We start from the raw sequence: 14,434 nt of genomic DNA on the forward strand, positions 1-14,434 counted from the left end.
GTTACATATAGTCCATCCAATAAGAAAGTTTGCTGTCTGATTAATATTTTTGATAAATCACAGTTTATCGTGAGGCAAAATGAAGAAAGCGAAAGAAAGATTTGTTAACAATTATTTATCCAGAAATATGACTGGAGATGTGTGCCTCAATTAGTCTTATTACATTCGGGTAAAGTTGAAAGAAATCAACCGCAGATGGGGGAATTCTTCCAATATCTAATAGATTTCTAATTTTGCAAATTAAAGAATTTAAAATTTCTAAGCTTTGAATTTTCAAAATTTGAGATTTGAAGGTTTAAATTCTGAAAAATTGAAATTTTCTAGCTCAGTAAGATTTTATGTTACCCACATATTCTTAATCATAATGAAATCTGAAAAGTATTTTAATGATCATACGTTAACGATGTTAACCGTAAACTTATTTTGAAATTACAGTACATACTTGTCTATTAATATCTGGCACTTTATGGCAAATCAAAATTACATCAGTATTTTAAAATGCTTTTAAAAATTTTGTCTATTTGCATAAAATTCGGTAAATTTATGATGGAAAATTGCAATGTAATGATTCGTTTTTATAACTGCATTATTCAACATTTATTTATTTCAGTATGCATTATCGATTTATTTATGCTAACTGAACTAGCAATCTTCCTTATTTCTAACATAATATGCACAGAAATAGTTTACCACATATTGTCACTGAGTGAAAAAAGTTATAAAACTGAGTCTTTAGTCATTTTACTTTCATACGGGTAAACTCTTCCCATTCACTTTACGTGCTCCTGTTGCTGAGCACGTTGTCATTTTTTGTTATTAATATACTTAAAGTTTTATATGAGTGCGTCATCATCTTTTACAATACCTAAAAGTATATTTTTCATTTATTTCTTTTCTTTATCAGTTTCTGTCATTTCTTTTTTGGCTGAAATTTTATTATCGCATTTTTTATCCTTATCCATTTCTATGAATTCTTTTTTCATTTGAACTTTGTTATCTCCCCATCTCGTGTCAGTTTTAAATTTATTTTCAATTTCCGATCCATTCACTTCGCTGACCTTTTCATCCTGTATTTCTACAATCTCCACTTTTTTTGTGTCAGACTGCATCATTTTTGCTGCTATATGATACATATTTTTTACTGCAGTTAGGTACGACAAACATTCAGCCTGTAAAAAAAGAATAAGATATTAATATATTCTGTGATAACACGTTGTTTAAAAACTTACAAAAAATACCTACCGATACTTTCTTGAGCTTTTCATCCGTATTCCTTAACTTATCTTTGTATATTTTTAAGTCTTCGGAAAGAGATTTAATATTATTTGTCTGTTTTGCAGATTTCTCATTTACTATTGAAAGTTCATGCTGTAACTCCATCATACGTTCTTCCGTATCCAACCGAGCTTTTTCTGATCTTTTTAATTGACTAACAAGCTTTTCTACGTCTAATAATGAACCTTTGTACATAACAAAACCTTCCGATACAGATTCTTCAGATTGCTCTGTAAGAGAATCTTCCCTCCGCGCTCTTTTTGACGGTGGTCCACTTCCAACAAATACTGGTAACAATTTCTTATTTCCTAAAAACGATAACAAAGTTAAAAATAGTAACATTACAAACAGGCAACACAATGTGACGATACACTGCATAGTTCCACATTGCGTTACCTCAAATAGAATAATAAGATATTAAACTATACCAAGTGCTAATGAACGTAATATATCTTCTTCGTTGTCTTCTTTAATAGAGTCACTTCTATCCATATCCTTGTCATCTTTTTTTTCTTCTTTTGGATCATCTTCCCTTGATCTATCTGTTAATTTACGATAATGCAAAGAATCTCTAGTTACAACCTTTTGTACTAATTTACGAACTTGAGCTCTTGATAAATTCAATCCTAAGGTATAAATAAGTTCTTCTATATCTTTGTCAAATATATATCCACAATGTGTTTGATCGAAATAAACGAAAGATAATAAGAGATAAGGATCGTGCGTATATAATTTCGTTTTCCTCTTTCTTCCATCCTTATCTCTATCTCTTCTACCATCTTTCATTGAATCATCATCCTATAAAGTACAATTGTCATAACAAATTTTCAAAAAAAAATTAAATAATGCACTATTGAAAAATAATTACATCAGACTCATCTTCCTCGTCGTCATCATCATCATCATTCTTTTCTTTGTCTCGATCCCTATCATCTGTTTTACTTTTCGCATCCTTCTCGTCTTTCTTATCTTTACTACCCTCTCTCTTTTTATCATCCTTCCTTTCATCTTTCCTACATCTTTTATCGTCATCCTTCCTTTTATCATCTTTCTTTTCGTCTCTCTTATCATCTTTTTTATCTTTCTTCTTGTCTTCATCTTTTTCCTTAGGTTTCTCCGGAAGACTACATAATGCTCGATAAATACGAAAACCAAAATCTCGCATTAACATTTCATTAAAGAGTTCCGCAAATAACGATACTTCAAAGGAATGTTCCTAAGAAAAAAGAAGATATGAAAATCAATCAAATAAGCTAGAAACCCATAAAAGTTTAGCGAGCATTGACATAGACGATTACTATTTCAATAATTTATACCCGATCAATACCTTTGTATCTTCCGGTCTATAATCTAGAAGTACGCTCAAAGACATAACGGTGCAATCGAACTTTCCACTTTTCGCCATTCTAGAAGGATGTACGATAATATGGGACGACTCCGGTAAAGTATACCGTTTCTCGAGAGCAACCCGTTCGCGTTCACAAAGTTTTCTCCTGTCCTCGTCATGCTATACATCGATATTACAAAAATTAATTTATTAAATGTATGTATTAGATCATTACGTTCGTACTTTAGATATGATAAGAAAGTATGAAAAAATGTTGATATATTTACAAGAAATACTTAAGAAACCTCACATCTTTATTGTCCCTAAACTTTTTGTCCTCCTCTTCTTTTGGCGAAGGTGAAATATCTTTTTCATTCTCTTCAATATCATCGTGGCGTCCTTCTGCTTCAGCTTGTTCTAACGCTACTGCTTTCGTTAATCTTGCAAGCAGTTGCGATTTTAAGCCTTTGCAATTTAAATTACGAGCAGCTAACTCCTGCCGCAATTCGTTCACCTGCATAAAATTAATGGTATAAATACGTACAAACAGTAAGAGCTTCTTATGTAGTTCCTGCCACGATATAGCAAGGTTGTAATTTAAGTTAAACTAATGTAGTCCTGGTCAAAGTTGCAGGTACTTATTTCATTTAAACTCTAATATATAACTTTTATAACCTTGTTACATGGTGACGAAGACTATAATTGTATTAAAACTGACATTCATGGACTTTGGATCCAATTCAGAATAATGAGTAGGGTCCTTTTTCTCGGGTACTGGATCTTCCTGAAAAAAAGAAATTATACATTATGTTACGGAAGTAACGAGCATGGCAAAAAACTACAAAACAGAAGCAGCCCCTATATAACGAAACGAAACCACTCCCTCTTCATTCTTTCATCACTCTATTTTACCACCACTCTCTCGCATTGTAATGATATATACAGTTCTTCATTCACGATGACCTTCAAGTATGACTCAAGTAACTGCTAGATTCTCATAGTGTCCTGGCTCTGGTGTCTGTGTGGTTGATAGGTTATGGATAATATCAATAATGTTGTATACAACGATTATCAAATGAAACTTTTGAATGATTTATCAATGATGGTGAAGGTTTCAGGAAAGAGGGGAATGGCTCAGCTGCGCTCTTCTCCGAGCTAGGCTTGCTTGCTTCTCTTGTTAATGCAATGTGACTGCCAGTGGCTAAGGGAATACTTGCAATACATTACTCATTGATCTTTACATTAATCTTAACGTTTTAACTGGTTGAAAGCACAAGTGTTAGAAACACTGTAGTTTGCAAAGTATGATAATCATAATTTTTAGATTAGTAGGACAATATTATTACGTTCTGATAATAATACGTTGAATCATTAATAATTTAGTCTAATAATAATGTATCATATATACATATGTACAATTATCACTAAAAGCTATATCTTAATTACAACATTATTCATGTTATCAAATTCTCATGATTTTCTAATAAAGAACAACTTCGTATACTGAAATAATGGAAATTAAAATATCAAAATATACAAATTTACTACTTATATAGAAAAACAATAAAACAAACCATTCAAATCAAACCTAACAAAAGAGAGCAAAATATTGAAGAACCAACAGATACTTAAAGATAGGATCAATGAGCAAGTAGAGCCTATATTGAAAATCCAGTTTAGTAATGGGAAAACAGTTTCACGATTATATAATGTAATAAAAAGGTAAAAGTAATATGGGATGATGTTGGCAGTGCCTTTTGATCAGCGACGGCAGCCTCATCAGTGTCATTGGCAGCATCCGAATCGTCGGGGCTAGAGGTGGCACGCAGCAATTTTCGTTCCAGTTGTTTCTTATAGCTGAGTTGTAGACCATCCCATTCCAATTTGGTAGGTACACAGCTCCAAACATCTGGGAGAAATAGTATGACGGTTTCAACGCGAGAGGGCACCACTCGCCCCGACTTGTGGGTCGTTTCTGCACGTCTGTAGTAGAGTTCCAGGAAGCGGTACCTGTGCCGCAAGGAAAAACAATACCCAAACGTCAACTCAGGTTAATGCCGCTTAGCTTTGCCTTATATGCTAAGTGTTCGTTCGCTTGTTCGTAAAGCCCGCGCACTGCATACAAAGCCACACATAGCGCACAATGTAGAGACCGTTTGATAAAGCACAACTGAGTGGGGTCACAACGATCACAGAATGACAGTGATGATTTTTGTTTGCCCCAACTGCTCGTATATCATCATCTGGGTGCTCGATACAGGATCCAGTGCAGCAATCTCCGTCGGTCAGTTGTGTATAGAACAGATACGTACCTCCTCTACAGAGACTGAGCTACAACCTTAGTTATCAAGTCAGAACTCGCATTAGAAGTTACTTTCTCTCACGGATGGTACACCTGCCAGATATTTCTTAATACTATAACATTTTGTCCCGTGTCTTCAACATAATTAAATTACATATCGTCAAAGAATATGTATTATACATTTATACAATATGGAATGTCAAATGGAGCTGACGAGTCCGAAATTTTTAGTTTTTGCATTAATTTCTTTGCTGAAGTAACTTGATAATGTATCGGCGAATAATGGAACAGTAATGGACAGATAAATTAAATAGCATCACGTTGCTCTTTCGGTGAAGTGCTTTAAAACTGCATTCGAAACAAAAATGAAGTGAAATATCAATATTTGAAGAATCGTACCACTGAGTGCAGCTGGAGAGATCTATCCCTGTAAGCGCTTTACAAGTCCTCACTGCTGTCCTGATTAAAACCGATGGATCCTTTTCAGGATTAGGACCATCCAATGAAGGACTCCATGGCCCACCAATTGCCATTGTTTCATTTTTACCTCGTAAGCCTACCAAGAAATTTATTAAACGTGTAGGGTGTACATAATCGCGATCTGGATCTCTATCCTCGGATACACCGCAACACCGTTTATATATTTCTTCCATGGCAGGCATAGATATTAGCATAACCTACAAAACAACATATACAAACTCTTAAAAGACAAAAATGATAAAGTATTTTTTACAGTACTCATTTTAAACTGTCTTGTAATTAATAATTGTGAATAACAATATAACAGACCTTCGCAGAGAAAAGATAATCAGCATCCGAAGGCTCTAACACTGCTGTATTTTCGGTACAAGGATCAATATCCTTATGCATAACATGGAAAGAACATGGCTTGTTAAGAGCAAATGGCATATGCGGTGGAAAGGCATCAACCCATCGAAAATTAGTAGAAAAGAAGTCGCTAGGAATATACATATTTTGATAACGTCTTCTTATCTCAAGTACATCTGCTTCAGGTCTAGAATAATAATGAATTATAAAATTTAGTAATTACGATAAATATGTTTTAAAAATTTTAATATCTACAAATATACACTTACAGATCAAGAGCTATTTTAGGTATTTGTACCATGTAACGTGGTACAACTCTGGTACGTCGCCGTGGTCTTGGAGATTTACTTCTCCTGGTCCTCGATGGGCTACGTTCCTCTTTCTTTTCTCGTTCTCTAATTCTTTCTTCACGACGCCTTTTTCTTTCAATTTCTTCTTCTTCATTTTTCCGTTCTCGCGGAGATCTTTCTCTCACTCTTCCAATTTTATTACGATTACTAGCTGTATTAGCACTTGTTGCACTACTTGTAAATCTATTAACAATTATATAATCAGTGAATAAAATTATATTACCATAAGTACTTAGAAATATATGAAATAATATACAATACACGACATTAATTTATACCATTTACCTATTACTAGCATTTTCAGTAGGTGGAGGCACAGCATTATATGTTCCTGAAGTTCTACTTTGTTGTGGTTGTTGCTGCTGCTGCTGTTGACGGTTGGTTTGATTACTTTGTTGTGTATTAGTGTTATTGTTATTATTTCCCATGGGAAGTACTTGTATCCTAGTAGCACTCCATTTAAATGGCATGGAAGGATTATAAGATGCTTCTACAAGAACACGATCACCCACAACTGGATTGGATCCTTTAACACATGCACTAAAATAAAAATATTTCAAGAATAATATTACAGATATCAAACTGATAACATAATCAAAGAAATAAATAATTCCATTACTTTGTTTGAAAGAATACATCTTCATCTACAAAACCAAAATTATCATATACTTGAGTCACTGTGCCGGTAAAAACTCTTTGCTTAGTAGATGATGATGGTACATTTTGCTGTACTTGTTGCGGTACACCAGCAACAGATGGTTGAAATGCATTTGTATTTAATGCTCTTGGTGGTGGATAAGAAACAGTAGCAACTTGTGGATATAATTGTCCCGCTATACCAGATGGCAAGTTTGATCCAAGGGTTGCCATTGAAGCCATTGTTATATTGGGCTATTTTGTAGAACATACATTATTAAACACATATTAACAAATCTTTCAGTAGCAGTAAATTTTGTCCTCATATCATAATAATACGTATCAATAGTAATTATAACTATATATTTTATTTTGAATTTTATTAACTAACCTGCTGTAATCCCAAACTTTGTTGATAAACTTGTTGAGTTTGTTGTTGATATTGAACCATAGGTTGTCCACCTATGCTACCCATTGCTTGACCTAACATTTGTTGTTGAATATTTTGAATTCCTTGTCCTACGTAGAATTAAAAATAAAATATGTGCCAAATATGTCTAAAAAATAATCTTGAATATTTATGAATAAGTGTACAAATTATATTATAGATTTATTATGCAATATTACACATTAAATGATATACATATTAATAAGTTTTCATTTCAGAAACATAATATGAACAAATAAATGTAATAGCATCTAAAAAATAAAATATGTGTTTATAGATATGTAATAGAAGATGGTATAAATTTTCTACAGAATTTATACAAATGAAATTAAAAATTTATTTTAAAGAAAAAGGAAACCTATTAGAGAGAAAAGATAATTTTCAAAGCTTTCTACTTATCAAAAAGCATACTAAAATCGATTATGTTAGAATGTAAATGACATATTATTTTTTAATGCTTTGACAATACATAAAACAACGCTAGGAAACATTTTGTAAATATATTTATTGGCTCATATAAATTGTAACAGAAACTTGGCAACGTTGTTGACTTGCACACGGAACGACAATAGATTGCATATTAATAACGAACTCGATTTACCTGCATTACGAACCCAAGGTGGGTTCTTTCCACCTCCAAATGGTGAAAGATTACTCATTTTTTAAGAAATATGTAATATTATTAACAACACAACTTTAACAAGGTCTTGAGTACTCTTTAATTGAGCGTCCTTCATTCAGGCGCCATCTTTTCAGCTATTACTACTAAACTCAAATACTGCTCTATGCAGGAAGTAAATTCAATTTTAAATTTCATAGAAAATGTCTTTACTTAAATATTTCGTCGAATAAATGTTAATTCAAATTTGTTTAACAATTATATTTTCTCATTTAATGTTAATAAGTCATGAAAAATATTAAAATAATTGGAAAAAGAACTAAATAAATTTTTCAATTTGATCATCTATGTATCGGAGGCATACAGAAACATATCTTGTCAAACTATGATTTAGTGAAAACCTTTAATTATTTTTCTATAAACTGCTGGTATGTTATATTACGCTATATTTAAATCATATATTTGCAACTGAAATACGTTTAAATATTACATAATAATCAGCTGACTGCGTATAGAATAATTTGATAATGCGTTGCGGGAATTAAGTGTTCTGCATTTTATTCGTTGCGACAGTGGTCGTAATGGTGATTTTAAAACGTCATATCCGGCGCAGATGCACAATGAAATTGAACAGAATCATGATTGGTCCACAATCAAGATTATCAAGATCCAAGGCAATGCATGACATAACATCCTTTGGTTATGTCAAATAACTGTATAACATTAACATCATAATTGTATGTTTTTATACTATGCACTATGAGTCTTTCGTAATCTAAATTCGAAAAAAAATATCATATATAAAATATCGTATAAAATTTTGAATACCTTTAACAACAGTAAAATACAAATCAATGATAATGCTTTCGATAAACCACAATGAAATATTAAGTAGATAATAAAGAAAGTCTACATGTATAAAACTCATTCTTTATTTAACAAGACATAAAAATGCATGAAGTGTATACATAATGAAAAACATATTTGAAATTATTATATAAAATAAATTTCTAACCGGGGCAATTTACCTACATACGTAATTAATTTTTTAAATAATTATATTTTTTTTAAATTTGTTTTTTATTCATATGAAAGTTAATAGAAATCTACATTTTCCGTTAGGTCCAATTTCTATATACTAAAACGAACACGTGATTGGACATTCAACGCGATCGGTGAAAATAACGCATCAGATTGGTTGAAAGCAGGAAGCACGCATGTCGTTCAATAATTGCCGATGATAAAGAGAAAATCGTCGCTATGTTACATAATATTACCATGAAATAATAGCTGGTTGTCTCGAAAACATAATATAAACTATATTACAGGAGGATAACTAACGATTGAATCGTTTGAAATTGATTTTTAAGACGGTAACACTCGTAACATGGCGTTGAGATCGATCTGCCGGCTGTCAATTGATTCGACCTTCAGCCATTCGAGCCATTTGGGAGCCACCGCCCGCCCGAGACGATCGTCTTTTGCATTGGTGTCACGAACATTCGCTGCTCTTGCTGAAACAATGGGTTTGCCACGTGTTTTCTTCGATATGACCGCAGACAACAAGCCTGTGGGACGTATCGTTATGGAGGTAGGTGAAAATCTTTCCTAATTAACGTGAATTTCATCTTTTATACACGTTGTCGTTAGGATCCCGGCGTGATTGGCCATCTTGAATTTTCTTGAAAGCCGGTTATGCGAGTTGGTTTTTGACCTGAATTCTTCTTAAATTCACTAATACCTATGTTATTTGCGTGAAATTATAGTATTGGTCGCGTATAATCAAATATTCCAATATGTGATCCAATAAGGGTCAGTAAAAAATGTAATTCGATATTGTATTCCCGACTCCCGGATTTCTACTGAACTGTAAAATTTTCCATTCGCTGATTGCCGTTGATATGTTCGATTACGTATCTTACGCAGGTGAAAATTTCAAACGTAATTACGAAATATACTTTTATCGAATTTTCTACCAAACTATCGTATTGAAATTAAGATTGAAAAATACATTTCTCTCGTTAATTGATTTTATAGAAAAAAATATATAAATAGATACGATGAAAGTAGATACAAAAATTGTTACAGGGCCGTATTTGTACGTTTTACGGCATAGTATCATTATGAGGCCTCGAAAGAGTGTCATTTCAATTAATTAAATTCACACATGTGGCGTTTTTAAATTTATTGAAACTAAAAGCCTTCGTTATTTATAATAGAATAAAAATAACGCAATATTGATATTGGTATTAAAAAAATCTATAAGTTATAAAATAACTCTAAGGCTTCCTAGTTTTAATTTTAGTAAATTAATGGAGCCCATTATATCTAACATGATCTTGAAGATAGCAGCTCTTTTATAACTATAAATTGGTTGATTTTATATTTTAAAATACAAAATTAAGATTTTAAAATATGATTCCATAAAGAATAAAATTTTAGCTTGCATCTTATGGTAAATAAAGCCTTGAATTGTTATATTTAGCTGCTTCATTTGTTAATTGTTGCAGAACTGACTTTATAATTAAATATGTTCAACAAATTTAGTTATTACTAAGCTGATTGTAATATTGTAATTATAATTGCTTTTTATGCAAATTTTTTAGAAAGCAATTTTTAATTTCTAGTTGAGAAGCGATGTTGTCCCAAAAACTGCAGAAAACTTCCGAGCTCTCTGTACTGGTGAAAAGGGTTTTGGCTACAAAGGAAGTAGCTTCCATAGAGTGATTCCAAATTTCATGTGTCAAGGAGGTGATTTTACCAATCATAATGGTACTGGTGGAGAATCCATCTATGGCTCAAAATTCAATGATGAGAATTTTGTTCTGAAACACACCGAACCTGGCATTCTTTCTATGGCAAATGCTGGTCCGAATACTAATGGCAGTCAGTTCTTCATTACCAGTGCCAAGACTAGTTGGCTCGATGGCAAACATGTTGTGTTTGGCAAAGTTGTTGAAGGAATGGATGTTGTTAGAAAAGTATGTAACACTTTTTCTTCCTTATTTATTCTTAATTAGTATTAAAGATTTTTATGCAAATATCCTTTAATTTAATAGAAATTGCATATTCTAATACGCATTTTCAAAACTATTTTGAATCTTTTCTTGTAATAATATATTTACATTTTATTGTTGATACCAAAAGAAATGTTTGTCTTTCTTGTTTCAGTTAGAGGGAATGGGATCTCAAAGTGGAAAAACTTCCAAAAAAATTGTGGTAGCTGACTGTGGAGAGCTGTAGATTGTTCAACTAGATACTCTAATGCTGAATTTTTATTTAGCTGTCCCATACAACCGTTGCTGTTTTTATTGTATGATTCATTCATTCTAATCATCATCATTTTCTTTAACACTGAATTTAGTTTTACATTAAGAGAATGTACAACTTTTACGAACTGGTACAAGTGATTTGTATTGTATCGTTTTTTATTGCAAATAATTAAGGTTGGAATATACTACAAACTAGATTTCACCAGCACGAATTTCTGCTCTTTCTTTTTTCTTCTTTTTCTTAATATAAAGTTCTTGAGTTTTACTTACATCATTACTTACCCTCTATATGGATACATTTGTCGAATATTGAGATGGAATGCAAAACAGATAAAAATAATTCTAGATCCACATTCTTCCATACAATATTCCTCCTTTTAATGGTACAGCACAGTAAAATGTCTATGTGTGGAACCATAAATTTTCATAAAATAGTTTTTCCTGTGTGTACTATTTGCATTTTAGTATCTAAGGAAAAGAAGTTTGTGAGTATTTGCATTTCAAAAGTCCATAGTTAGTGAGTGTTACATAATTGCTGTATAATGCATTTATCTGTGGAATTATAATGTTTTAACTTTTCTATTGTGCTTTTATATTTAAAGCCGGTAAAGTAATGCTCATGTTATCTAGAGCATTATTCGTTTTTATATGTATACACCCTTCCTTTTCTAAGCACAGAGTAATTGATAATACCAGATTCATTATTGTAAACTGTAATACCAGATAATGCCTTTAGACAATTCCATCTTACTCTGATGTAACACGAATGTTAAAGAATGTAGTTGCAACAATCACAATAATTCGGATTTCTAAGAAATAAAATTGTTTTCAGAAATACTGTTGTATGTCATTATTATATCACAATTATAAGTGTACTGATATCCGTGTTTTGCTTTATATTGACCTTTCCCTATTTACACACAGTTACTTATCAAACAATGAATGATATGCGATATACATATTTTATACTAGATAAGATAAATATTTTACTGAAGGCTAAAGTACATGATAATTTATGAATGCACAGTAGAGGGATATTTAGTTGCATCAAAAAGCATATTTGAAACGTAATTGCACTATTCATTTTATCACAGTTTTTGATAAAAGTATATAAATTGATAAAGTATCTGCCACAAATGACGCACAGAGGAGATTAATCGTGCCGTTGTTATACTGACGAGAAATATCGGTTTTGTCGAAAACTTCCTCGTTTATATTTGCTTTATTACGTACAAGTACAAATAGAATTCTTCTTGATCGACGACTTTGATAACAGAACTCATCTTGACCGATGATCACTGTAGAGTATAGGAATTATTGAAAATTATACGCTTATAAATCCATCAAGAATAATGAAAACAGTCTTTTGAAAAAACCGCCACAAATGATGGTAACAGCGCCATCTAACAACAAACTGCTGAACTACGACGAACACGTACCGACCGGACTCTGTCGGTAATTAATTGATTACACTTAAACATTAAGTGTACGCAAACAAAAAAGAAGCCCGGAAGAACTGTCTCAAAGTATCCTATACAATTCTTCCCATTCCACTAAAAAGCGTAAAATAAAATAATTCTAAGAAAAAAAATACGCCGACTTCGAAATGCACTAAAAAGTATAAAATAATTACTATCTTCTAATGAAGTAATTTCTATTTCATTCATCATACAATTACGTAACAGATATGAATGAAACCTATTTACTTGTTAGGTAGTATATTAAATACATTTCAACCTTTTCGGAGGCGGATGATATTATTACTCTTAATATTTTCAGTATAACCTATTATTACTTATACTACTATTGTTATTATGGTTAGAACTATTATATTACTATCCTTATTACTCTTATTATTATCAATATTATTACGCATATTACGACTACTATCATCGCTGGAACTGTAATTATACTTACTACTCTTATTTTTATCAATATTATTACGCATATTACTACTTTTATCATCATTATCTTTATTATTTTTATTGTTATCAATATTATTACGCATATTACGACTACTATCATCGCTGGACCTGTAATTATCCTTATTATTCCTATCATTATCAATAGTATTACGCATATTACTACTTTTATCGTCATTATCCTTATTATTCCTATTATTGTCCATATTATTACGCATATTACTACTTTTATTATCACTATCCTTATTATTCCTATTATTATCAATATTATTACGCATAGTACTACTTTTATCGTCATTATCCTTATTATTCCTATTATTATCAATATTATTACGCATAGTACTACTTTTATCGTCATTATCCTTATTAATCCTATTATTGTCAATATTATTACGCATATTACTACTTTTATTATCACTATCCTTATTATTCCTATTATATATATATATATACACATATATATACTATATATATATACTATATATATACTATATATACTATATATACTATATACTATATATATACTATATATACTATACTATACTATATACTATATATACTATACTATACTATATACTATATATACTATATATATGCTACATATATATATTATTCCTATTATATATATATACATACACATATATATACTATATATATACTATATATATACTATATATACTATATACTATACTATACTATATATACTATATACTATATATATACTATATATACTATACTATACTATATATACTATATACTATATATACTATACTATACTATATACTATACATACTATACTATATATACTATATACTATATATATGCTACATATATATATTATTCCTATTATTATCAATATTATTACGCATATTACTACTATTATTATCACTATCCTTATTATTCCTACTATATATATATACATACACATATATATACTATATATATATACTATATATATACTATATATACTATACTATACTATATATACTATATACTATATATATACTATACTATACTATATATACTATATACTATATATATACTATATATACTATACTATACTATATACTATATATATACTATATATACTATACTATATATACTATATACTATATATATACTATATATACTATATATACTATACTATACTATACTATATATACTATATATACTATACTATACTATACTATATATACTATACTATACTATACTATACTATATATACTATATACTATACTATATATATATACCTATATATATATATATATATATATATATATATATATATATATATATATATATATATATATACCTAACCGGTTAGGTTGGAAAAGGTTAGGTCGGACCCTAGGGTTAGGTTATATTAGGTTAGGTCTGGGTACCTAACCTACCTAACCCACCCCGACCTTTTTTTTTTTTTTTTTTTGTTTAAGGAAGACAGAAATCCAGTAACGG

General features: G+C 30.6%; 2 protein-coding genes across 2 annotated transcripts; one reads left to right on the plus strand and one right to left on the minus strand.

Annotated features, from left to right (window-relative positions):
- Positions 1 to 554: 554 nt before the first annotated feature.
- Positions 555 to 7,941, minus strand: LOC100878798 (cell division cycle and apoptosis regulator protein 1). Its single transcript, XM_012294095.2, has 15 exons — positions 7,768 to 7,941; positions 7,110 to 7,237; positions 6,702 to 6,973; positions 6,368 to 6,622; positions 6,002 to 6,265; positions 5,694 to 5,919; positions 5,304 to 5,581; positions 4,357 to 4,612; positions 3,321 to 3,386; positions 2,913 to 3,116; positions 2,603 to 2,782; positions 2,144 to 2,491; positions 1,704 to 2,073; positions 1,243 to 1,583; positions 555 to 1,169 (listed from the first exon to the last, which is right to left on the minus strand). Exons 1-15 carry the CDS (start codon positions 7,823 to 7,825, stop codon positions 885 to 887), a joined length of 3,531 nt encoding a protein of 1,176 aa, XP_012149485.2. The 5' UTR covers positions 7,826 to 7,941; the 3' UTR covers positions 555 to 884.
- Positions 7,942 to 9,013: 1,072 nt separating this feature from the next.
- On the plus strand, positions 9,014 to 11,892 carry LOC100878355 (peptidyl-prolyl cis-trans isomerase). Its single transcript, XM_003707050.3, has 3 exons — positions 9,014 to 9,376; positions 10,413 to 10,766; positions 10,957 to 11,892. Exons 1-3 carry the CDS (start codon positions 9,173 to 9,175, stop codon positions 11,026 to 11,028), a joined length of 630 nt encoding a protein of 209 aa, XP_003707098.1. The 5' UTR covers positions 9,014 to 9,172; the 3' UTR covers positions 11,029 to 11,892.
- Positions 11,893 to 14,434: the final 2,542 nt, after the last annotated feature.

This window comes from Megachile rotundata, chromosome 1 (genome assembly GCF_050947335.1).
Source record: "Megachile rotundata isolate GNS110a chromosome 1, iyMegRotu1, whole genome shotgun sequence".
Taxonomy (NCBI): domain Eukaryota; kingdom Metazoa; phylum Arthropoda; class Insecta; order Hymenoptera; family Megachilidae; genus Megachile; species Megachile rotundata.

Excerpts from the sequence above, each read along its gene's own strand:
- LOC100878355 (XM_003707050.3), top strand. The coding sequence starts at position 9,173 with ATGGCGTTGAGATCGATCTGCCGGCTGTCAATTGATTCGACCTTCAGC. Across the intron at positions 9,377-10,412 it reads TGGGACGTATCGTTATGGAG|TTGAGAAGCGATGTTGTCCC; the intron begins GTAGGTGAAAAT and ends TTTAATTTCTAG. Across the intron at positions 10,767-10,956 it reads GAATGGATGTTGTTAGAAAA|TTAGAGGGAATGGGATCTCA; the intron begins GTATGTAACACT and ends TTCTTGTTTCAG.
- LOC100878798 (XM_012294095.2), bottom strand. The coding sequence starts at position 7,825 with ATGAGTAATCTTTCACCATTTGGAGGTGGAAAGAACCCACCTTGGGTT. Across the intron at positions 3,387-4,356 it reads CTGCCGTCGCTGATCAAAAG|GAAGATCCAGTACCCGAGAA; the intron begins GCACTGCCAACA and ends TCTTTTTTTCAG. Across the intron at positions 2,492-2,602 it reads ATAGACCGGAAGATACAAAG|GAACATTCCTTTGAAGTATC; the intron begins GTATTGATCGGG and ends CTTTTTTCTTAG.